At 33.9% G+C, this 26,654-nt stretch overlaps 1 protein-coding gene and 1 long non-coding RNA gene across 12 annotated transcripts in view; one reads left to right on the forward strand and one right to left on the reverse strand.

Moving 5' to 3' along the window:
- The window catches only part of LOC137849860 (uncharacterized), a 41,790-nt gene extending 21,067 nt beyond the window's left edge, over nucleotides 1–20,723 (forward strand). The window contains exons 2-5 of one of the 2 annotated variants that reach the window (XR_011092111.1): nucleotides 1,785–2,033; nucleotides 6,669–6,719; nucleotides 11,406–11,509; nucleotides 20,591–20,723. This is a non-coding gene — a long non-coding RNA (uncharacterized lncRNA). The remainder of the gene's footprint in view (nucleotides 1–1,784; nucleotides 2,034–6,668; nucleotides 6,720–11,405; nucleotides 11,510–20,590) is intronic. The other variant, XR_011092112.1, reaches the window with a different exon arrangement.
- The window catches only part of PCLO (piccolo presynaptic cytomatrix protein), a 361,820-nt gene that overhangs the window by 39,236 nt on the left and 295,930 nt on the right, over nucleotides 1–26,654 (reverse strand). For 3 of the 10 annotated variants that reach the window (XM_068669944.1, XM_068669945.1, XM_068669942.1), the window contains 6 exons: nucleotides 26,354–26,425; nucleotides 23,375–23,555; nucleotides 21,966–22,160; nucleotides 20,582–20,764; nucleotides 9,574–9,715; nucleotides 6,068–6,135 (listed from right to left, as the gene is read on the reverse strand). In XM_068669944.1, coding sequence (XP_068526045.1) covers nucleotides 6,068–6,135; nucleotides 9,574–9,715; nucleotides 20,582–20,764; nucleotides 21,966–22,160; nucleotides 23,375–23,555; nucleotides 26,354–26,425 — 841 coding nt within the window. Of the gene's footprint in view, nucleotides 1–6,067; nucleotides 6,136–9,573; nucleotides 9,716–11,704; nucleotides 18,332–20,581; nucleotides 20,765–21,965; nucleotides 22,161–23,308; nucleotides 23,556–26,353; nucleotides 26,426–26,654 lie in introns of those variants that run through there. The other 7 variants (XM_068669948.1, XM_068669947.1, XM_068669946.1 and 4 more) reach the window with 6 other exon arrangements.

Raw genomic sequence — 26,654 nt, forward strand, 5'->3', positions numbered from 1 at the left:
GAGTTATTCTTTTATTTAGATCTATTCCTGGGCAAGGATCACATTTTAACTCTTTTATTTAGAGTCAGAAATATTTTATTTGAGAAACAATGTTTAAGTCACAATGGTTCAATAAACCTATAAACACAGGGCTTATTACTGCTAAAAAATGTAGTTTAGAAAAGAGATGAACAAGTTTGTATTTGTCTTTAAGAAACGCATTGAGAGTGTTCAGCAATTTCTTTTTCTATATACTACTAGACATGAACTGAGAAACAAACAAAATATATATATAATTCTGAGAATGCTCAGGTCAGTGTTGGTAACACTTTAGATTGACTGATTTTCTCCTTAAATTCATGGCTCAATGTCCATTACAATCAAGTCAACAGTCAAGTACTCAGGGATTACAAGATTTTATTGATTCAAGAAATATGCTTGAAAGTCCAGCCTATTTTTTCAGGTTCTCTTATGTTTTAGTATGTGGTAGCACTAAAGATTCAACACTGATGAGTTATTGGGAAGACAGCACAAGCAAAGACAATATATCCCATTTGTGTAAGACCAAAATAGATGGTTCTGTTTGTAGTTTTGAGATAGTATTTTAAAACGAAAAGAACCGGATAGAGCCTTGGTACAGAAACATGGAACTACTGCAAAACAAATTAAATTCTCTGCTGTTGTGAAAGAAACTGGTTCTGTCTTGCTCATTTACTGCTGATAATTATATTCTAGTGTTTTGCGAGTCAGGGATTATGTGGTAGAGGATAGGAATTAAAAAAAAAAAAAGTTAAATTTAACTACATTTAAGAAAAATAAATGCAATGTATGATTTGCAGGTTAATTGGAGACTACTGCCATTCATCCATTTATTTATTCACTTCCTGACATAAACCTAGAAATTAGAAGTTGTACAGTATATAATTTAACTTTTTTTTTTTTTGTATATTTAAGAACAGTTAAAAAGAAGGATGGCATTATGTTTCACAGAAATTACCTTCTAATAGACACAAAAATAGAAATTATACTTGATTATGAAAGAATGAAAGTTTTAGATGATCACAGTTATATAATTTCTGTTTAACCCAATCTCTCTCTTACTTTTTTCCCAATCTCAGTTCTTATTCAAAGTCATCATTAGTTATAAAAAGAGAGTAAAAAACTCCTTGATTTTAATCCAGCAAGATGTCCAGTCCTAATTATAACCTTCTTCATGAATATTAAGTATCATATGTTAATCTGATTTCACAGTCCTCTTTTTCTGTGAAATAATACAGATAACTTCAAGTTTCTCATCCACAATAAAATACGTATTTTCAGCCTAGGCAACTAAAACATCAAAGTAGAAATTTGTGAATAGGAAAGAATTTTCAAATCTCAGTAACTGTATTGTGATTAGTCTTTGCTTCATCTGCCTTCTTTTCCCCTCTCACTTGTATCTATCCGGTTGAAGGTCTGAAATAAAGACCATTTGTCTCTGAATGTCTTCAGAAGGCCTAATGTTATGCTTTTTTTAGTTCAACCATTGGAGTTAAAAATAAACAACAACAACAATAGAATGCTAAATTTTTACATTGTGATGATGTGGCAAGTATGTTTAGGCAGCATCTAAAATCCTTGCTCTTTCTCAGTAATAACCCAGTGAGTACTTTTACTCAATTAAAGTTACTTTAGCCTGACTAAACCACAAGTAAAAGGAGAATGAACCAATACATTTTTCTGAGTTTTAATTACTTTGTAGAAAGCAGAAATGCTTGGCTGTGCTTGTACTGTCAGTTTGTTTCATGCCTTGTTTTACTCAACAGCTAATCCACATATTACTCCTGGGTATCCCTTCAAGAGAAAGGAAGATACAGCTTGCAAGACCTTTTTTCCATCTGCTGTATCTATTTCAGGCAGGCATGGTGAACAGGAATTTCACCAGGACTACTCCAGGAGATATGAAGAAGAATTTATGGGTCAAATGATTGCCAGTCACTTACTTCCAGGTGTCATGCACCTTTCCTCCCAAATGTTATTGGAGTGTTAGAGTGACATCCTGCACCTCTTTTAAGGTTTGTATGCTATTTTTTTTTTCCATCTGTAACTCAGGTAAATGCATAAAATGCAAAAACCAAAATTCTGGAAAAGTTTATGAATGTTTATGTAAATAATGGGTACTGCTCTATTATCTTGCACAATATCAGTAATCTCGTTGTTAGACTTTGAAAAATTATAAATATATTCCTCCTGCTCAGGTCTGGAAATAGGTCTACAAAAGTTTTATAAGAACATTCTAGACATTTCGGATCAGTTTCACTCACTTATACATTGAGAGAGCTTCCTCCTTATGGGAATTCATTTTAGTACACTGTTGATGCTCAAAGGAATAGTGGAAAGGTCAGAAAGTGAACAGTTGGGCCATGGTGGAACAGCGTAGAGAAGTGTTTGGTATTCGGGACATGGACTGGATGGAAACCCAAAGAAAAATAGTAATAAATAAATAAATAAATCACTATGTTGGAGGAAGTGGGTGGGGAGTCACTCAGTTCCCATATAATATTTACAGTTTGCTGTCAACGAGGCCAAGCAGAGAGTATGATAGAGGCTTTGCAAGTATTCCTTCACTCCAAAGAATACTGAACAAGTGAAGCCAGGTCATGCTTAATGATGTTTCCTAAAATACTTTTCATCTTTCCTAAATCATTTGTTTCAGATGGACCTCAGTGTCTGTAATGCTAATGATATGTTACATATATATAGCATCTTCAAACTGAGAAGACCCAAAATTTACTTATAACAAATTATGTTAAAACTTCAGTTAAAATGCTAGTTATAGCTATAGCTCTTTTCTATTGTAAATAATGGTACTTGGAATTATCTTGTATATTTACTATTTTGAAATACAAGAAAATAATTTTCCCCATATATTTCTTAATTGGATAAATAGTTGCTAGATGGAAAATAACATCTGTGATTTATTGGCTTAGCAGTTACATAGGGAAGATAAACCAGTCATGATCTACGACTGAATCAATATATTAATCATGTGCTTTTAATTGTTAGTTTCAATCCTTACATGTAACGCGATCATTAATTTGTCTGTATTGTCTGTAATATTCCAGAAACATGTCATGAGTGATCTTTAAACAAAAGATATTGCACTTTCTGAAATTAATAGAGAAATCGGTTTGCATTAACTCAACGAAGATCACAATATGTATCATAAAATTTACTGAAGTTTAAGAAAATTATTTTTTTTCTGCTCAGGGCAGAATTGCAAGTATAAGATAGCATGCAACAGCGCATATCATAAAAATAACTGTAACACAGTGCCCAAGAACAAAACTCTGAATTATTTTATATTAATAACTAGTGTGAAAATACAGAAAATGACAAAGTGATATGTTCAGAGAAACAAAGGTTGTCATAGCAATACTCACAGTTATTTTTACCAACCATTTGGTTGTTTCAGCAAAGTAAATAATACTCTTTTCCAATATTTACTTATAACTTAACTGGTACATCTTAATAGCACAAAAACATTCCCAACAGAACATTAGCACATTTCTCAAGTGGGTAAACAATTACAAAAGGAGCATTTTTTTCCCTGATGATTCTGCTAATGTACATTTTTGTGTCATACCCAGTGAGCTGAATCTGAACCCTGTTGCCACAGTCCTGATTCAACTTCTTAAAACACAGTTTTCATTGCCATTTGAGACTCCTACCCTGCTTTGCCTTCTGCTACCTGTCTTAAAGATCTTGTCTAAGTCCACTGCCATATTTGTCAGGCCTGTGTGAATGGCCTGGGTGACTAAAATATTTCAAGTAGCAGTAGACTCGCATGTTGAAGCAATTAAATATATTCTACACAGTTTTAAAAGTATCCATATGCTACTTTTCACATAATTCATCCATTAAGAGTATTTGAAAGTGTAAAAATAGTACTATAGTTAAAAGTTTTAAAGTATAACACTAAATCTTTATTTTCAAATGAGAATACAAGTGTTAACTATGAGAGCCACTGCTTAATAAAAAATGGGAACGACTATTTACTTTCAGTTAATTGCAGGGCTCCTCTGGTCCATAACATAGAAAAGCATGCTACAGAAAAGATATAATATGATCTTTAAGATTTTCATTCACTTTTTTTTTTTTTTTTTCATTTATCAAAATAATACAACAATAATTCTATAATCCTGAAATAATTTTGGTTAATCTTGAGTTCCTCTGAATTCTGAACTCTGCAAGCTAATTATATTTACATGCTGAAACTGAAAGGTTCTTGAAAGGTTTTCTGGCCTTAAATTTATCATTTGAAATTGATCAGTATCAATATAGTCAGCTAGAAGTCAGACACTAAAAACTTGGTTGGCCAGTCCAGCTTCTCTCAAATGGGAGAAAAAATGCTTAGTGAGGACCATTCATCTTTTTCAGACTTGTAATTGCAGCTCTTAGAGTTTTCAGGTTAAGAGAATTTAGTTACATTATAAGTGAAAATTAGGGAATTTCATCTTGTCAGCTACCTGCAGATTTTGAAGATTAGCAGAAATATGCCCTTGGCTGGAAAAGCACTTTTAGTGACCAAATTCTGCATACACATCTTTTTGAAAGTTTGTAAAGTTTTGTTGTTGTTGTTTTGTTTTGTTAGTTTGTTTTTATGCATGTGCATGTCTGTGTGAGATACAAACATTACATTAAAATATTTTGTATTTGTATGTACTGAAGTTTATGATCCAAAACATAAACTAGGGGGCAATTCATGAAGAACAAAATGATGAAAAGCTATTTGTTTACAGTTATCATTCTGTATAAAACATATCATCACAAAGTAAAAATGGAAAATTCCTGATTTCCCATTTTCTTCCCACTACTTCTGTTTTTTAAAAGTGGTTAATTTTAAAAATATTTAGAAATACCCTTGAACAAATTGAAGTCTGATAAGCATCTGAATTTGGATTTTTGCATGACGAGAAACATGTATTTAAAGAATTAGTAAAATGTATATACACAGTTCAGGACTCTTGCTTTGAAAAAGAGTGTTTACTGTTCGCCCTTCAAATTCTGGTTTAATTGCTTCAAATCTGTGCAACATTAGATGATTTTTACCTCAAATATAGCAAAAGCAATTGTTACCTCATGTATACAGATTGCAGAAACCTGATAAATATTGATTTCTTAAGGCTGAGCTTAATATGAAGTTAACTTTAATTGTATATATGAATTTCAATTTATGAATTAATTAAAAACCCAAAGAAGTGCTGAAATGAATTAAAATGGTAAAGATATTTTTTTTCAATAATAACATGAAGTTCATGACAATTAAGTTTTATATTTGAGGTCAACAGAAACATATATTGAAAGAATATACCTTCTACACAAAGGGAAATGGAATTTTCCTAACATATCCTTTAATACAAAACACTGTCTCTTAAGTGTCATGCAGTTGTTCATTATTATACATGATGATTGCATTGCTCATGAAACTGTAACAGCCATACTGTCAGGCTCTTTCCAGCTCCAATATTACAATGGCTCCGTCTTCAGCAGTACCACATTCATACCAAAAAAAAAAAAAAAAAATCACTCAAGATTTCCCAATCAGATAAGAATTTCATCACAGTCTAAGTGCAGTAGTCAAGCTTGATGTTCATCTAACAGTTTTATTTAATATTTTATATAGTCACCAAAATAAATAATTACTTCATAACGTAAATATTCTGAAATTCTATAAAAATAGAGCCTGACAGACATTGGATGTTTTCTACTGATTGAATGGGTACTGAATCAGCTCCATACTTCATATTTTTTATTCCAGTACTATGAAAAGCAATGAACATTGATAGACAGATATTATTCATTGCAATCTAACTATTTAATTACTTTAAATAAACAGGTAAGACAAGGTTTTCATTTGAACTGAAGACTCATTACATTAGTGTTATTTGTAAAGGGCCCTCAGAGTAAATGAAAGCCAGGACCTTAATCTATAATACAGAGAGAACATAAGCTAATCTTTCATAACATAACAAGTAAGAGAAATCATCATATCAGTTCTATAAATAGAACGGGATACCACTGTAGTGTTGTTTGTATTTCTTTTTACCTTCTGCATCGGTTAATCCCACTCCTGACTGCTTTACAGGTTCTTGTCCATTCTGGCTCATCTTCCCTCTGTTAAAAAAAACATGGTCATAGTTGTCAATGAGACCATGAGATCTAAGGAAATGATTCATCTAAACCAATGAGATTTGGCTCAGCACAAGACAAACAGGCATTAAATAAATAAATAAATAAACTGTAAATATATATATGTATACATAATTTCAAGAAAATAAAGTGGAAAAACTTTTCTATTACTATTATTGATATTTGGAAAGATCACTTCAGAGAACTTTTTTTTTTTTTATACATATATACAAAAACAACAACAACAACAAAAAGAGGAGTATAACTCCTCTCCTCACTTCATCCTGTTCTGGTGAATGGTGAAATATATAAGTAGTCACTGAGTTGCTATTTGGTCTACAATACCATTAGTTCAGGTAGTGCATGTTTGTGTTCATTATTTTATTTTAATGATTACTTTTAAATTACAGTTTAGGTTTAGCATAAGAGACAAGTTCTGAAACTTACATTAATCTTAAAATAAGGTGAGTGGAATAAAGAATGCTATTGCAGCCTCTATCTTTCTCCATTGGATGTAGAAAGAAGCTGGACGAAAATCTGGATGTCTATTTTCTGGCAGTGAGTGTTAGGTAAGATGAAAGCCTTTAAGTTTTTAAAATTCTTTCCACATGCTTGTATATGTATGTACATGCATGCATACATGTGTGAATATACATGGATGACTATAACTACCCTCAAAAACATTTAATGTTGCTTCTACTTGTCTTTCTCCTGTAAGACTCTGAAATGCTGTGATAGAGAATATAAACAATTAACTTCATACACATGTTATTCCTCTGGGGTTAAAGGGTCAGTGACTCTTTGCTACCAATGAACCAGCTTTACATTTCATGACAGCAACAGAATGTTCACAATGAACAAAAATGAACATAATGTCAGTTTATAAAGTGATTTCAAACTCAGTTTTAATTAAAAGTTATTCTTCTTCTGTGAGGTAATATTTTACAAAGCATATTACAAGTGCAATACAATAATTATTAGTCCCTAAGGCTAGATTCCTCACACATTTTTCGGTAGATCTTCACCTTTGCATTGTAAATTAATATAATTTTACAGATATTTTACTGGTATAGGTGGTTACACAGTACAATGGCATAGTTTTTACCATAGATGGGAATATAAGTAATTTTCAGGGAAATTTTCAAGTAATTTTCTCACTTAAAAAAGGATTTTTTTTTACAAATTCCTTCCTAAATAGGAAAATTTATTTAGCTGTATTAAATGATTAATTTCCCTTGATAATTAAAGCAATATTTAATATAGGCAAGTATGCTAAGTTACCTCTTCAAACAATTTTCATTGTCACAAATTCTTTTATTTTATTTCATGAATAAATGTTTTTATGACTAAAAACATTCATACCAAAGTACAGTTTAAATCGCAGCCTCTTTTTCTATTGATAGATCAGAAACTTAATCTAAACGGAGAGCTTACCAAAAAAAGTGTTTCTATATACCAATACACTTTAAATTGTTTAGCTTACTTAATGCTTTTCATTCAAATTGTGATGTGTGGTCTTATGGGTATGCTATATTAGTATACAGGATCAGAGTCCCTGAAGTCATTAACAAATCAGTGTGACCATGATGCTGACTAGAATTTCAGTCAAGCATATAGTCAGATATACCATTATTTTTATCCAGACTTCAAAATAGAACCAGTTATCTGTTTTAAAACATTCTCCCCGAAGACAATCCCACAGGTCTCAGTTGTTAAACAGTAATTTTGTCATTCATTTTCATTATATTGTAGTGTAAATAAAAAAAAGTAAGCATTTGCTGTCTATGTGCTTTGTAACTTTTAGTGGTTCTGTCCAATAACAGCATACAAAAAAATTACCTTAAAAATATGATAATAAAAAAAATATTGTCTAGTCCATAGAGCAGAAAATAAGAAGACTGGAAGACTGGATATATTTTATTTAATTTAAGGGAAAAGCTGAAAGCTATGGAGACTCTTTTTTTTTTTTTTTTTTTTTCAGTAGAAGTGCAGCTGATTTCAGGCTTAATAAACTAATGCCAGCCAGCTACTAAGTAGCTGTAGATACTGTCACATTGCTAAAAAAATACACAGTAAGTGATACTATTTGGACTTCAGTTTTGTATATGTGACCTAAAAACTGTTGAGCTTTGCTGCATCTTGTGTTTCTGTCCACAAGGACTTTATGCATCTTTGCTTTTCTCATTAGAGATAGCTACAAAATAATTATCTTATGAGATAGACAATTCCAATTAAAAATAATCTCTTTTTGCCACTGGAAAGTACAAGTCATTTTAAGCTAAAATAACATGAGTGAAAAGTTCAATAAAGATTAAGCAATTTGCACCCCACAGCCTCAGCTCACATTGTCCTCCTAGATTCTGAAGATGAAAAAAGAAATCCTAGTTTGAAGGCTGTTTTCCCCTTTAGCCTTTAACAACTTATAAAGAAATATCTTTGTTCTTTATTTTTGCGAATAATGAATACTTAGAAATATCATTGTTCTAGAGAATGAATGGAGTCCTGGTGTCTTTTTTTTTTTTTTTTTTTTTTTTTTTTTAATTCTAGCCTTTTTTTAGAAAGTTTAAAACATGTTCTTTATTGCAGCTTTAACTAATATGTCTAGGCTGCAAAGGAAAAGCAAAAACTTGTGTCCTGGAGAAAAACATGGAACAACTATTGCAGATGCTGAAAGAACTACACTACATTGTTCAGTACAATGCATTACTACTGAATAATATTTTGAGAATAGTCAAACTATAAGAATTCAGGCTACAAACATTAAGCTGATCAAGAGACATTATTTTTTTCCTGTAAAGGACTATAAGTGAAATTGCAAAATGAACATTTATACTGCCATAGTTAAGGGGAAGGAAATCCTGGTAAAACTTAGTTGTTTACTGTGTAATCATTTTATAGGATCACTGTACAGATAATAGCTTGGTACTACAGACACCTCAGGGGAAAAAAAAATCTTGGACTAAAATTTCCAACCAAAACCTTTTGGAGAAATTCTGCTCAAACTCTTAAAAACTAGGGGAAAGTTCCGTTGGATCCAATATCTGCATTTAATTTGCACAACTAACACGTGTTTCAAGAAGGAGGTCAGTCTGAAAATGTAAATTAAGCATTCTCTAGCCTAGGAAAACTGCACTTTAAAAAAACATAACCCAAGCTCATCTCCACACTGTTGCATTGAAGACAACCTCTCCAGTGTGACAACAATAAATTTATGAGGTTTAGGTAGAGATTTGGTTGGTTAATAACAATTCAATGTTCAACAAAGCAAAAGGAAGGTATGAGCTCTGAGAAATTCTACCTATTTAAGTGCTATTCTAATGCATAACTTGTCTGCAGAGGAGACTACATAAGATGACTGGCAAGTGAAAGTGCTACACATTCTCAAAGGACAGAGGATTCAGTATATTAAAAGAAAAGCCTTACATTCTTGGGATGGGAAACAGATTATTCTCTCCCGTGGCACTGCTGCTGCCTTCACTATCCATGCTGTATCCACTGCCAAAGCTACTGGCTGATGAGCCAGTGGAGACAGAACTTTCTGCAGGTCGGTGGTTAGTAGACCTTGCTGTACAGGGTAAGAACAATAGGTTACAGAAAACCTTGTAAGATAACATTAAGAAAAAAAAAATGAATTTATCAAAATTACATACTGCAAAGGCTTTCACTTTTTTACTTTAAATTCCAGTGTTATGAGATCATCTCTTGCATATGATGTTTATTTTCACAAAGAACAAGGGGAAAAAACAAACAAACAAACAAAGAACTAAAAGCAAGGAACTAAACCAAACAGTATATCATTGCAATTGTTTTCTTCAGTCATATTAATAGTTCAAATCAATGTCCAATGTTCTGAAGGAAAAGTAGAATGGGTTAGTTGATTAACACAATTATTTTTTTTTCTTTCCGATTAAAGCGACAGAAAGCCAGCAATTCATCCAAAATATTTCATAGGCTAACCCTGTAGAAATGAGAGTCCCTTCCACATATTCTTCATGAAATATTCATTGCATTTGATGACTTGAAGTGAGAAAGCTGAAAGCAAATACAAGTACACCATCTATAGTCACAGAAGCTCTATAAAGAACTCCACCCCCTTTCAGACATAACACTGCAACTGCATTATATTTCTCAACTGCTCCTACCTATCTGGATATCTCTTACTGTATACCTGAAATTTTAATGTGGATATTTTAATAGGAGCTGTTCCAATCTTGCTAAAGATTAGTGTAGAAAATGTATATCAGTATATGTCATTTTTGTCAGATGCATTATTTTGTGTTTTGGATGTTGTTGTACTACATGAACAAGTTTTCTAATATTCAGCCTTTGGCGAGTTGAGAAATATGCACACACATAAAAAAAAAAGGACATAGTGACATTGCACATAATAATTGATAAAGGAATAGCTATTCTCACATTGACTAGTTTAACTGGGAAATATTAATTGAATTTTTTGGAAATTTTATTTTTTCTCATCAACTACATCAACAATTGTCATGTTTAATCAATTCCAACTGGCTCAGCATATATAACATATAAAATATGTAATATAAAATATGAATATAAAATACTTTCCTGTAAAGTTATTATTCTGTGAAGCCTTATTGAAGTTTTGTGTTACTTTGGTGAACTGTGAAGTTCTAACGCAAACAGTTAAAAAAGATCCTTCTTTAAACAAAAAATTAATCGAGTATCTAAATGGAAATTACTTCAAATGGAAATTACTGGGGCCAGAGCCCAGTGGTGTCTTGCTTTAAGCTGACAAACAAGATCATTTTTATGTTTTACTGAATGAATTATATTTTTGGTGAAGATTGCTGCATGCTACCTAATGTGGGACCAGGAAGCTGACTGTGACTCCTCAAATGTAATGCAAAAACAGATTAATAATTGACACTAGAAGACAGGAATGAAGCATTCCTCATGTCATCAGTCCTTGGGCTGAACTGTCAGTTAAGATAGAACTCTTACTCCGCAAAGTGATTCTTCACTGCAAAACTGAGCTGTCACTTTTTTCTTTAAACTATATTAACCTAGTCTGTTTCAATAATGCCTACAACCGCCAAAGGAATCTGTCAATCTAAATTATTTGGAAACAAAATTATTCTTTAGCTCAATTTCTTAACTTTGTATATTGATCAAAGGCTATCTTGGATGTTAATACAGATGAAATAACTGTAAAATCAGTGCTAGCAGATGCTCTCAGTATCTTTTCTGGAGAAAAAGTTACTTTTTTTTTTTTTTTTTTTTTTCAGCACAGACAGCTAGAGCACTGCAGTGTCCTGCTCAGCCAGCTGTGAGCAGCAGTTACTCCATCACTTTCAGTCTGTGGTGCTGTGAGCAAATTCCTATGAATAAAGTGTGTGGTGTGTCATGTCAGGAAACTGATGATGGAAAATTTGGGGTAAAAGAGATTTGGGAAAAGAGAGGTCAAGCTCTCTGTTATAATTCATTATTATTAGCTTCCACATACTCAAAAACCTGTGCTGAGGCTCTTTCATGTCTGCTCAAAACTAATCCATCACCTCAGTTCTCGTGATGGTTGAGTGACCTGTATGACTTCTGATATTTTCTGTTTGAGGTTTTGAGGTTATTTTTGTTTTGCTGTTTTTGTTATTGATTTTGGTTTGTTTGTTTGTTTGTTTTAGTCACGGTATGGCAAATACCTCATAGGTGAGGACAATCCATAAAGACACAGAACTGCAAAACACATGGAACCAAAGGCAGCATGGTGTTAGCACAAAAAAAAAAAAAAAAGTGTGTCTATTCCCTTAATCATGAATTTACATAGTGTGGCATAAATCTCAGCCATAACTTATGTGGCTGAAAGGGTGGTTCACATCTGGTCTCTTATTTTTATTGACTTCAATGTAAAATCTAGTGCCTGGAGTAATTTCTTATAAATGGTGGATTTCTAAAATTTAGAATCTAGTTTAATGTGCCAAATAAGCTTGAATTAGGCATTTATAACTGGCTTAATCGTTGTTCTACATCCATTTATAATCAGAATATAATTATTTCTTTTGACAGAGATGTATCCTGATGATACATTCAGTATGTCATATTTTTAGTTTCTGTTCTGTTTTCCCTAATTTACATTTTTTTCTCTATTGATCGTTTTCTGAAATATCTCTTGGTGAATGGGTATAATGTGCCTAAGTTTAGATTCATGACTGGATTTTGAAAATTCTGAAGTTCAATGTTCTTATTTTGTTTCCTGTCTGCTCTATGAGAGTAATGAACTACCGCGTCAGTTTGTGACAAGAGATGAAATCCAAAAATAGATTTGGAGTTGTTTTTGTGACAAACTCAAAATCTGGATACAGATAACTCCTCCATAACTCATGAGACACACACATTTTCCATATGACTCTATTTTTTACAGACAAATCTAAACCTTTAAACTACTGCTGCTGGTTATATAGGGTACTTATAAGTTCTGAAGATGTGGTGATGCCTGTTGCCAGGCAATATTTTGTCTGTTAGAATAACTGAAGTAAGATTACACTCTGTAAAGTCACAAGCTAGATTTTTTTCCCTGCTCTTACATGCAAAGAACTAGTTTGTATATTGGTTTCCAGTCCTACCTTTTGTCTTTAACCAAATACAAATATCTTAGAAACTTTAACAAGAAAGGCTGAGTTCACTCTGGCATCCTTCCAGTCTTACTAGACCTGAAAAAGGTCTGTGAAGTTTTGTAAGACTCAGAGCAATCATCACCTGTCTTGGACAATTGGGTTCCTATTCACATAAAGGACAAGTAACTAAAGTGAGATAGGGCAAGTTCACTTCTGAGTTAGAGCTTCTGCTGACAGCTCCCTGTGCCAGAAAATGCCTAAATTCTTAGTTTTTGACTTCAAAAGTCTGGAGGGTTGTGATTGGTCTCTAGGAAGTTGAATAATTTGCTAGTGATTCACTACAGTATTTTGAGGCACAGAATTTGGATATTCTTTTCTGGTATCACAGAGATGCCTCTGTGTGTGCTCAAATACAAGGTGTGCTCATGTTTCGCCCAAATGTACGGCATTTATTTGCATAGGAGCTTGGACAAAGGGAACTGGCATAATTTCAAAATCAAGTATCCCAAGTATCTAGATTATGGAAGAGCTATGGTTCATTTGATTCTTTGCTTCCTTGCCCTTTGTTGTTTCAAATTATTTTCTGGTCCTCTGGCTTCTCATATGAGAAGTTTTGGTTCTCGTGCTCATATGTAAAGTCTTGCTGCCAATTACACATGATGCTGAAGTAATTTCAATTTATCTGAAGATCATTACCCAGTATGATCATTTGGCTTCTTACTGGGAGAGGAGAGATTGTTTTCAGATCTTTCTCTGATAACTCTTTATTCAGTTTGCCAGGTATTTGTTACTTTCTAAGGATTCAGTGATGTCTGGATTGTCCAGCCATTGGGCTGGGAGGAACAAAAATAAGAAATGAAAGATTAAATCTCTAATATAGACTGCCTTCTCAGAGTGCACTGAATTTCTGTTATTGATGTAGATTTAATTTCATGTTCACCTGCTAATATTATTTTAGCTGAGTTCCCCTAATGACAAGAAATGTTCTCTACTTTGAAGATGTGTTGATGGGTAAAGATTTGATAATCAGTAGCCAGCAATGCAGTGTTAATGTTACCACTGAGTAATATTGTTTTACTTCATTCTCTACAGGCTGACATGAGCAAAAATTTCAGTTCAACCATTCTAGTGAATAATGTACAAATGGTTGGAGGAGTTCTCAATTGCTTAAATGGATTCTTTCAAATGCTAAAAAGTCAATCAGAACCATATCTCTGATATAGTTATTTTTTTTCTTAAAAAAAAAAAAAAAAGTGTGTGCTACCGCTTACTGTAAGTAAGAATAATTTATTATTCTTACTGCAGTATTAGTTGAATGCATGTGCTTGAATGGCAAAAAAAATATTTCTGTTTGTATTTTTGCTTGTGCTTTGGCTTATGGGCCCAGTCAGAAAACTTTTTTTATCCAGGGAAAACATGTAACTCATGCCTTAGTATAAAAAATAATAATATTAATAATAAAATTCAATAAAAAAAAAAGATGGGTGATATGATTGTATCTTTTTTTTTTTTTAGAAAAGTCTATTATTTTTTTTTACAGTAGAGAAGATGGTTTTATTAAATACAACATAAGAGAGACAATTCACATAAGACTATAGCTATGACGAGTCAAATCAGTCATTAGCAAAACAGAAAGAATCCAAGGCTATCAGACCCTGCAGCTATTCTTCTACAGTGAGTGGACATTAAAAACAAAAGCTGAAAATAAAGATTTAGAATTAAAAAATGGGACTAATTTTTAGAATTAAAGAACAGGTCATTAAATTGCAGAAATTGTGTTCTCTTCCTTTCAATTGTGTAGTTCCTTTCACAGGTATCTGTCTAGAAGCCAAAACCAAACTATAAAAACACATTGAAACAATTCTGTTTGTAAACCAATCAGGAGGATGGAAAATTGCTTTTGAGCAGGACTTTGGGAATAAGTTTTGAGACTTTGCCTGTAATTGGTTGGGAAAACAAAACAAAACAAATAGACAAAAAAAAAAAAAAAAGTTCTAAATAAAACAGTTCTAAGAGTTCTCCAAAACTTGCAGTCTTGTGAAAAGCCCTGGGTAACAAAGAAGGCTGATAGTATCATTCTGTTTCCTCAGAGTAATGTAACTCCATGGAAGCAGGTGAAATCACAAATCTACTTTGGAAATTTATCTGCTAAACAACAGCGCATGTCACACGCACAGTCTTCTGACAGAAGCTTGTCTACTCTCCATTCTCACTTGGCTTCTGTTTCAAGTACTTCAAGCTCTTGCTGCTGCCAAATGCCTATTTACATACTTTCAAGAAATGGTTGCTCATACTAAGAGCAAGTACTGCTCTGGCTTGCTCTGTGGAGTTCTGCAGAATGAAATCCTTTTGTCGAGACTGATAGCTCCATATTTTGGGAACTGAGTGTGGATAAATAATGAATAATCCATCACCAAGGGATATGAACCAGGTCAATTCTGGTATTCAGAATTCTTCCTCATACTCAACAGTATTTTAGATCATGGTCTTACCTACTGCAACCTCATTTGTGTATTAGGCACAGCTTTGACCACACACTGAGTAGTGATATTTTGGATATTTTGTGAAATTTCAGTTCAACTCTTTGCAGAGCAATTTACCATTTGAAGTGAGTAATGGTGGCAGAATAGCAGTCATCTGAAAATGCGGTGATGATATTTCTTTACCCAGCAAAGAAATTCTGATGAAATAATTGTCTTCCTTGTGCTCCATAGGCTTAGGCTACCTTCTAACAGACTTTTGAAATGGGAGTTATCAAATGAAGAATCTGATCAATTTCCTGAAATTGCATGTCATCTTAAAATGGTGGAAGCAGGAATAACCAAATAACCAATGGTGGATAGCAGGAATAACCAAAGCAAAATGTGCCAGCTTTTAGACTGAAACAAGCCTCAAAAGACAGCCTCAGATTATTGCTGTCTGCAGAGAGTGAGGACATACTGTTCTTGTTTTGGTAGTGATTCTTGGAAATTGGTTATTTGTAGCAATATTAAAGCCCATTTATCTGGGAAATTACGAGACTGGTGAAGCTAGTCATAAAACAGCTTAGGGCAGTAAATTATGTAAGTGTGAAGAAAGCATCCTAAATTACTGTTTTATAAAAATGAAAATATTTATTATATTGCTTATTAGAAGTTTATAAATTTATAAATATTGCTTATTAGAAGCGGGAAAATAGGTATAGGCCTAAAGGGAGCCCAAGTAAGAAGGCATTTAAATCCACAGTCAACCCAATCCAAAAGATTTATAGAACCTAGGAATCAATTTCCTTTCACTCTACATCATTGCTAACACCAGTAAATAGAAGTTAAGACAGTTCCTGTCAAATTATATTTTTTATTTTTTTACAGCTAAGTGGCTAGAAATTACATAGTGCCCGCTCAGACATGTATCACAGATTTTACAGTTCTACCAATACATTGTTGGTACATATGTCACATCTAATATTTGTGTAGCTTTAACCTGCTGCTATGCTGACACTCAAGTGAAATCTTGTCAAAGTTGGTTGACCAAAGAAGCCGAAAGCAGGCATGCTGCCTTTTGAGTTAAGGTGTTTCGAACTGAGGGTCTTCAAGAGATATAATTTGATGGACTTATCTAGATACAATTACTAAAATGCTGATGCACAGTTCATTTATTCTTACAGGAAGTCACCAGTGTTAGGTATGATGGTAGACCTTTCTCTGAATAATATAATCATTTGACACACAATTATTTGGGAAGTAGTATCCTCTTATGGTATCACAAATAAAGCTTTTGGGTCACAGTAGAAAATGTAAAATATAAAATTTTCTGTGTGAGATGGGAAACAGACATTAGTTAGTATTGGAAGTTTTCAGAAAATTCTGTGATTTTAAAATGTCAGAGGCTGAAAAAGTGGAAGTGTTCAGGGCCAGGCTGGATAGGATTTTGAGCAACCTGGTCTAGTGGGAGGTGTCCCTGCCCATGTCACGGCAATTGGAACTAGGTGATCTATAACGTCTCTTCCAACCTAAGCCATTCTATGACTCTATGATTCTATGAAAAATCTTTATCAGATTAGGTGAACATATCTACTGAATAAAATGTAGGAAACATAGATAAAGGTTGCTGTAGAAATATATTGTATGTACCACATTAACTAGTTCCCACCTCCTAGTGATAGTGGTACCAACAGGTGTGTTTGGACATTGAACTGAAATACAATGTTTTTTAATAAATCTTGAAGATTTGCTAACAAATTCAGGTCAGGAGCAAAGCAGTACTTTCCTCCTGGTGTTTTGTTTTGTTTTGTTTTGTTGTTGGTGTTGTTATTTGCTTAGTTTATTGTTTTGTTTTTGTTTTTTAATGTGTGCCAAATAGAAAAGGAGGTGCATACTAAGGCAGCTAAAAGCTCTGATCTCTTGAAATGCATCATGTTCTAGCAAGAAGATATTGACTCAGCTTCTCTCTCATGAGTGCCTGTTTGAAAGTGTAGAAAAAAATGGATATGACTACAATAATATTTGGGTTTAGCTACTTAGATATTAATTTACTGTGCTCCAATTGGTGAATGTTTTTACTTTTTAGTCTGATGTTGAAGGGAAATTTTGTTGTGCATTGTCCTTCTAACTTGTCTCACTGGGAGTAATAAAAACTAAAGCATGTTGTTCACTTAAAAAAAAAAAAAAACTGTCTTTGAAAAGGCCTTATATAAAATAGGTAAATAACTATATTTCAGATATGCCTACCTGCATACACCCAGAAAAAAAATATTTTTCATCTGAATGTCTGTAACTGTTTAGTGATCTGAAGAACAGATAATTATATTTAAAACATAAGTGACCTACCAATAAATTCTACATAATGGGCATGATCCTTCAGTGGGTTAAGATATTGACTTAGAAGGAGGTGGACTATCAGTCCATCTTGAAAACTGACTTGTCTGGTGGATAAACCCTAATACTCAGCTTATGTTGAAAGGAATGCTTATTTTATGTGAATGTGTAATTGGCAGTGATCCAATTTTTTTTCGCAGAAACAAATTCAAATTAACTCAAACCTAAGCACTGCTGTCTCCCTCTGGCTTGGATCCCTTGCAACTTTTAGCTTCAAAGGTTTTGCTCTGAAATTTTATTGTTCCTCTCTGAAGGGTATGAGTGGAATGTATGCAATTGGTTTCTTTGCAGATTGCACTCTTATCTCTCACAGGCAACAAGGAAATTGTACTTCAGGGTTTATTTTTAATTAAATGTTGTAGTTGACTATTGGCTTTTACAAACATGCTGAACAAAGACCAATGACTTCTGTTGTATCTTCACCTTAAATGTAAAACAGATCACTTAAAATACATTTTTACTGTTTTAAATAAATTCAGAATATAGTATTAATATAGTACAGAAATAGATCATTCCAACAAACGTAAGGTGATGCAAGGCCCATGCATTCACAAAATACTGTATGTATACTGTGGATACTGTTTTTGTTTATGATTTCCTTTTCATTTCTTGTCAAACATACAATTAATAAGTAACAAAATAAATCCAATAGTCCTAGGTTCAGGTTCTAGGTCCAGAAGTAGAGAAAGATTTCTCTGAGGCATTCTCAGAATGACTGAAGGTTCTTGTTTTGTTTTGTTTTGTTTTCTTCAAGTGGCAATTCAATGCAAGAGGAAAAGGAAAAAAAAATAAAAAAGTACTGAGAGACTAGGTTAAAGGAATAAATTCTTAAGTTAGGTGTAGAAAGACTGATAATCATGCAACAGAGTTTTTTTGTTTTTGTTGTTGTTGTTTTTTTTTTTTTTTTTCAGATTAACTTTGTGGAAATCTTGCTAGATTGCTATCACCTTGTATACTTGGCCTAGAAAAAAACAACAGCTTTTCTAAAAGGTGCTGTTCTCTGATAAATTCAGAGTGCTATATAGTAGTGCTAACAGTAATAATATTGTTGTATATTATCTGTAATGTGTTTTTTTTTTTTTTTAAAGAAAATGCTTTGAGATTTAGTGACAAAAAATGCAAAATCATCCTTACTAACTTGCTAAAATGACTGTTCCAATCCTGTTTTTCCTCCTTTTTTTTTTTTTTTCCTTCCAAGAACTTTGAAAGCTGGTTTGAGTATCTTAGCACCTTTTCCATTCAAGGTTATAATCTCTCCCATTTTAACTCAACAAAACTGCAGTTAACTAATCTTACCCTTTGTTCCTGTTAAAATGTATTTGAGATCCATTAAACTCAAAATGGTACTTATATGTGGCCTGCCTTATACGAATAAATTAGGACACACTAGTTTGGGAATTGTAAGAAGACAAACAGATATGAAGCCAAACTTATAATATTTGTGAAGGCCACCATGGATTGTCTGTATTAGTCAGAAGTGAAAAGAAGTAAAACCAAAACTATCTAGTTTCCTCAGCAACTCCAACCTCACTAATATATTAATATTAATGTTCATTTTTATTCCCAGGACTCTGTAAGATGGTTCTAACACTCCTATGAGCCAAATGCATATTAATACATGTCCTTTTCACAATTTTAATAGAAAAGATGCTTAGTAACAAAGGTACTTGAAGCCAACAGCCTGTCTCTATCATAAATACCATATATGTGGAACACGATTCAAGCCCATATGATAAGGAAAAGGTTTAAGCATTGTTCCTCTCTACCAAAAGACATTGTAGGACTTCAAGACTTTATAATAAATGTCTACAGAAACAGCACCTCAAAAGATTTCTGTGGTATACATCCTAATAATAGGATGGACATTTCAGTCATGAACTAGTGTCATGATCTCCTTCAGCCTCGGCCTGAACTGAGTGTCCTGAGTTGAGCTGTAGGGAGAAGAATATGTGTGCGGCTGCACATATGCATGTTATATTTGTAATATGTAATATATGCACATATTTAAGAGTTTTCAGATAAGAAAAAGAAAGTTATTGTTATTAGTAAATAAAATATTTAAAATTACTCATTAAATCAGCCCCTTGTTAATTAGCCATTTCAACATCACATTAATGACTTTTTGCATTTAGAATGTATCCTTTGAAATATCATGTCCTCTTTCTTTCATACAACATTTTCAGACATCCTATGGTCCATGGTGTGTGATAGTGTTAACAGAAAAACCTTTGATGATTTGCATGATATTGGAAAGGGAATACAACACAAAAGAAAATCTGGGAGTCCAGTCTGTAAGTTTATTGGGATAATCCCTCAGATTTTTTGGAAATAAGCAAAATGCTCCAGATTTCAAAAGAACACTGTCAACTTGAAACAACTGAGAATCTGGCTCTTTATTTGTGATTAGTGGTGAAGTTGATGATATGCAGCATTTGGGGTCGATGGACAGGTGTCTACAGGTAGAAAAGAATTTCAGAGATGGAAAACTTATCAAGAGATAGAGCTATACATGGATCAAAACTTTCCTTTCCACTGGTGGTTTAAAAAAAATATCTCTGTTGATGTCATAACACTACTGGGAGAGAAAAAATAAAAATAAAAATGTTGATGTTCCAATTAGAATTCCAGAAACAAAAATGTGTAGTTAGGTTTTTGTCACAAGGTATGTTAAATCATGCTTAAGCAGACCAACATGGTTGCACGTTTTTTGTTAGGCAACAACATGAGCAAAGCTATACAGTTTTTCATCAAAGATTTAAGTCCTCCAGTGGAATGGTAGTGTACACTTTTGTTGTTTTGTAATGTTTCTTAGCGCAGGTTTTTTTATGATAAGGAATTATGCGCTGATGCAGAAAAATCAAGAAGAGTTCTTGATTCATGTTAACACAGCACTTAATGGAGGGGTAAAATAAATAATTAAATATTGTGATGAATTAGTAGACATGGCAAGAAGGATTTGTGATGTGTTTGGTTTCTTAACCATGTCTTTCTGCTCACCTCCTTCAGGCTTGACTGGTCCGTCAGACATCACTTTCCTGAGGGCTAGTTGGCTTTGGTCTTTGTTGTCATTGGCTGGTGGAGGCAGATTGTCAGACTGAGTTCTTTGAATAGGGAGGACTCCTGCTATGCTGTGTCTGTGCTGCTTCCTGGCATGATTAGACTGACCGCTTTTATGTGCTGCTGTGGCAGTGTGGGTGAAATGGAAACCCAGAGTATGTATCCTCAGATGGAACCAGCTTAAATGTTATTCATGCAAACAAAAGTGTTTTTGTCTGTATTTAAATAAGTAGTGTTTTCAAACACCAAAGAGACACCACATGCACAGCATTAAAGAGTATTAAAACTGGCTGTTTCTTGTATTAATGATGGTGAAGACAAAGGAAATCACCCCTTAGGTTTTGCATTATACCATGGTAAGTTTATGGCATATCATAATAAATCCTGAAGACAAACACAATGAATCCACTGTCAGAGAGTTTGAATTTACCCTTAAATAAGTCCTCTCTGGAGAGCTTTGCTTTTTTATTGAAAAGTTCTAATTTATTAATCTGTTTAAAGATGTCAGATACAACTTATCCCGACCTTTGATCAAACTATGGTACAAAAATTACAAGAATTGAACTGTGAAGACTGACTTAGCTCTCAACTCTGACTTTGACAACTTGTTAACAATGTCAAAAACTAATGTTGTAAATTGTTTTTTTGTGTTTAATGGTTTTGTGCATTGTTGTTTTGCTCATCACTAATATGATATATTATGTGAGAGACTAAGAAAGAAGGTTGTGTTACATTTCATTTCCAAAAAAAAAGTTAAATATTTACAGCCATGCTTCAAAAATCGATATCTTAACCATGCAGTTAAAAAAAAATATATTTTTTTTCAAGTTTACTTTTTTTTTCCTTTTTCCTCCTTCATATGTGGTGCTGTCCTGCTGATTAATATTCATAGTTACATCTTGTTAGTGTGTCCTCCATACTTGTTGTGTGCAACTTGCAAAGTTTACAGCTGCATCTCTGCCAGTTTTGGTTACTTCATTGGTCATTGTTTAGTGACATCAAAACACCACCACACAATGGAACTCTCTGTGAGTCATGCACAACTATGGAACATCATGGACCATGAATGAAGGGAACAATGGAGAAACAGCCAGTTTCACTGCAGTCTATATAAATTAAAATAAATAAATAAATAAAAGACTTCTAAATACAAGAGAATATTGTAATTATATGTATTCACACACAGGCACACAAAGAAAGACATCAAAAAGAGTGAGCACAGTGTGCCAAGAGCATTAAAAAAATAAAAGGAAAGGACAGCAGGGAAAAAGGCAACAGATGAACATTAAGCTGCCATGCTGAGGAATTTATTTGCGTCTTTTACTTGGTTGAAGACGAAGCTGTTGGACAGCTGCTTCAGCAGCAGCAATGGCTGCCCCAGCATCTTCAAGGTGGGTTTGAGTGACACTGGTTTTGCTTTGGCTGCGGGATGGCCCATGGGAGCGTAGATGTCCTTCAGAAGAAGATTTGGAGCTCCCTGGACTGCTGTGGGATTTCTCGATGGTGGGCACCTGCATGTCTAACAAGAAAATGGAGAAGCACAAGTGCTGCATTTATTAAAAACAAACTCATTTTCTTTCTCTCAGTTTCCCTCTCTAGCTACATTCCAGAACAATGAATAAAGCTGTGCAACACCATTCAAAGTCTCAGGATATATTGTGATTAGGAAACTCTTATTAAGCATAATTTTTTATTTCCTCACCATTCCATGGCCCAGGGAATAATTCATTTGTTAATAGGTTTCTATAACCTGTTATTTATGCTTCCGGCACTGTTTCACACTGTTGGAACAATGGGGTAGCCTAAAGACTTTCCTGTTTTATGCTTCTCGAGTATGGAGATGATAACCACTATCCTTTACACTGTTGTAATGCAAGAACTTTTACCCTCTGTCCTGCCAAATGAATACTCTGCTTTGCAACACCTTCTGTAGTAACTTCTGATTTGGAGATAGATATTAAATAGACACCATTTGCTAGCAAAACTTTACTAAGAGATAGAGAAGAGATGGACCAAAGTCTTATCACCATGAGCCTCTCATCTAGAGTGTTTTTGATTGCTATTGCTTTGATATTGCTACTGGCCACCAGTACTTAGTATAGAGAAAAAAAAAAAAAAAAAAAAAAAAGGAAAGAAAAAAAAAGGAAAGAAAGAAAGCAGAGATAAATTTATTGGAGCAGGAGACATTGAGATCAATTCTTCTTTTGTAAGCCCTAGTATAATTCTACTGTATGAGCTCCACTGATTTCCAATGCACTTGAAATAAGCTACAGCCCATTATCATTGACTGGATATGCATATGCATATGCATTATTACAGCATAATTGTTATTCTATAAACTATTAATGTGACATTTCCAGAAGATAAAATGCCATTGATTATTTAAAGAATGTGAAAAATAGGAAGCTAAATATGTATTGAATTTGGCCAAGGCTACTAGAAAAAAAATGAAAAAGGCACAGAGTTTATAATAGATGTGAAAAGCTCATAGAGCTTAGGTGTGGCTATTTTAATGACACAAATATACAGTGAGCTGTCTGGCACCGATTGGTTCAAATTAGGCCTCAGCACAGGTCTCTGATAAATTAACCACAGAGAGAAATAAGTCTTTAATAAAAGTTTATGCAAACTTCATAGCAGTATCTTGATGTTTCCATGAGAACTTACAAATAGCAAAGGTTTTCCTGTCATCTGGAAAAACACTTCATATCAGGTGCACTGAGTCATTCCTACCCTTAGAGGGATCTGGGAAGATTCCGTGACTTCTGCTCTTGATGACAGATGGTTTTGGCGATTGCTGGCTACTCTGTCCAGAATGAGATTTCCCATGATCAATGTTTTCACTCTGTTCTTTCAGAGGGTACCACCGAGGAGTGTTGTCAAGCTGAGAGACACTGGATAACTCAATCAATACCTATAAACGAATGAAAGCACAATATACGGCTTGTATATGATCTATGTATGATGGTTTACAGCATAAGAGTCTACAGCTGTGCTACTAAAAGTAGCAAATATAAACAGATAATGGCATAAAGGCTGAGTGCTATCAGATTCAGGACTCTCTGCTCATGCTCTAACCTAGCCTGATGTAAACCAGCTGTGGTTGGAAACACACATTTGTTAGCATACTGCTGTGTCTGCACTGATACATCTCAGCAGGATCTCAGTAGGGACTACTAGCTTATACATAACTCCATACCAAGATGGCTAAGGAGTAGCTTGTGAGCATTTGCTTGATAGCAGGGCAAAAGAGGGTACTAGTCATTCTACCTCTTCTATGTCCTAACAGAAGAATTGGGCATAGCTATTTTCTTGTTTCTGTCAGGAAAGGGGGCAAATAATTTTCTATTTGTTTTAAATAAAGTCTTCAGTAGTATGAGACTGGGTCTTGTTGTTTCTTTTCAAAATTCCACAAATTTTCAGAATTTGTAGGAAAAAAAAAAAAAAAGGGTATACATTTGCACTTCCAAAAATAATAGTAAAGTGCAATAAGCCCTTTAAGCATCGCACCTCAACAGTAAGGAAAAAGGAAGAAAAAATGGTAATGTGGCAATGAAACTAGCAATATGCCATAAAAAAAAAAAAGCAAAAAAAATTGTAGCCAAAATCTTCTCTAGGCCACTTCCATTGCTATTAGGAGTTTTGGGAAATTTCTTTAAAAATAAATCCTAAAAAAAACAACAATGGGAGCAATAAAGATCCTTTCACACTTAGTGGTTTTGTGGTAGAGAGGGCCAAGAGCTGCTCAGGGAAGTGGTTCAGTCACCATCCCTGGAGATCTTTAAAAGACATTTACATTTAGATCTTAGCGATATGGTTTAGTGGATGACTTGTTAGTGTTAGGTCAGAGGTTGGACTAGGTGATCTTGGAGGTCTCTTCCAACCTAGATGATTCTGTGATTTTGTAAAGTACTAAAGAGTCATCACAGTCTTGAGTGAAGGAAAGAACAAAAATAGGGAGGAGGAGGTGGAAGAGAGTGAATGGGAGGAAGGTGTTTTTATTTTTTTTTCTTTGTTTCTCACTTCTCTAGCTTGTTAGTAATAGGCAATAAGTGTCTCTAATCTCTCTACATTGAGTCTGTTTTGCCCATGATGATAATTGTTGCGATAATTGAGTGATCTCCCTGTCCTTATCTCAACCCTTGAGACCTTTTTATCATATTTTCTCTCCCTTTCCTGTTGAGGAAGGGGAGTGAGGTGAGAGAGCAGTTGTGGTGGAGCTCAGCTGCCCAACTGGGTAAAACCACCATACATGGTTGAAGGTTGTTCCTAATGGGCAATACTGGCTAGCAGCTCTATTTTGGAGAAAAGGGATGTATCTTGTCGATGTGAACCATAATGTACCATGTGCCTTCTGGGGCATGCAAATGATGCTGACTTTATTCAGTTTTTCAGCAGTCTTTGATACCCATAAGTATCTATGCTTGTGCCTTTGTGAAAGTCCATTACAAATTCCTTAGGGCACAATTTGGATCCCATTTTACTGGGTACCCTGGACTTCAAAATGGTCCTGAGGTACACTGGATGGTCTTTTCCCAACATTCTTCCATGAAGCATGGTTTTCATGTTTAAGTTTGAATAATTCAATAAATGAAATAGTTCTAGAGGTTTAAAATATTTGAAGGTGAAGTTTAAATCTTCCTGTAGGAGCAGCTGCTGGAGCATCCATTTTGTAAATGTCATAAATGACAGTGACGTAAATATTCAGTAAAACCCAGCTTTTGGAAAAATATGCTGAACCCAACAGGAATACTGATGTGGCATGCAGAAAATAAGTAATCATGTAGCTGCTTCCTATACATTTATTTTAGTAATTGTTCAAATAGTGTCACTGATTGCTCAGTTTTAGAGTTACACAAATGGATACTGGAGCTGAACTGAATGCCTTTTTGATAAATTCAAATGCAGACTAAGCAGAGGTATTTGAAGTTACTCTGTATATGAACAATAATTTGAGCAATCGATTTTTCTGGGCTTCTGTTTCTAATTATAATCTTCTTTGGTAATAACATTTTTAATTACTTATTTGACATCATACTTATTGCTGGTAACTCTATATTATATGTCCATATGTTTGTTTGCTTTTAAAAGAGAGATCACACTGCTACCCATGATCACTCATCTATTTTTAATTACCAGGGTATTCAGGGTATTCAGGCCTTACAAGATTTTGCCTTCGCTTATACTTTGGCAATGATATTACTATTTTTTAGTGTTATAAAGAAGACCTTGAATCTGCAAGACCAAATAACTGACTCTTGCTGTTAATTGTGGATGTTCTATCATGTGTCTTGATAGCAAAATTTAATCCTTCAATAATTTCCAAAGACTGATACCTGCTCAGCCTTCCTATGTTATGTTAAAATCAAGGCTGGCATTTTATCAGTCACAACAAGAATCCACCATTCAGTCCCAGCTTGGGATCAAAAAAATAAATAGGTAAATAAAATCAGCGAAGTAACATTCTGTTGAGTCCTGAGTGAATTTACCCACTGTTTACCAAGATAAGGACAGGCATCTTATATGTGTGAATGAAGAAAATTATGATCAATTGTTGTGAAGTCAGCAGTAATATTGTGCTGTAAGAAAGTTTATACCTAATGTGTTTTTACTAGTCCCATACAGTGTAAGCAAACATTGTCCAAATACCAACAAGCCATTCATTGCCTTTCGAACTGGTCAAGGGCAGAAAGAAAGAAAGACGATACTCACTTCACCAAGGAAGTCATTCGATGAGAATCTATCATAATCCCAGACAGTCACTTCCAGTGTTTTCTTTTTCAGCTGCAATTTAAGTCAAAAGGAAATTAACCCCATTGCTATCATAAACTTCAAAACAATTATGTATGATGGTATATTTTCATTATCTCCTCATTGTACTATTTTTTATAGAGACAGATGGGCAGTTTTGTGACCACCACAACAGCCAAACTGATTTTCAAAGCCCTGTTTTTGTAGTTCTGCAGCTTTTCTCATTATCAAGTCTGAGTGGTCTGAACTTCAACATTTAGTT

This window comes from Anas acuta, chromosome 1, assembly GCF_963932015.1.
Source record: "Anas acuta chromosome 1, bAnaAcu1.1, whole genome shotgun sequence".
In the NCBI taxonomy this organism is placed as follows: domain Eukaryota; kingdom Metazoa; phylum Chordata; class Aves; order Anseriformes; family Anatidae; genus Anas; species Anas acuta.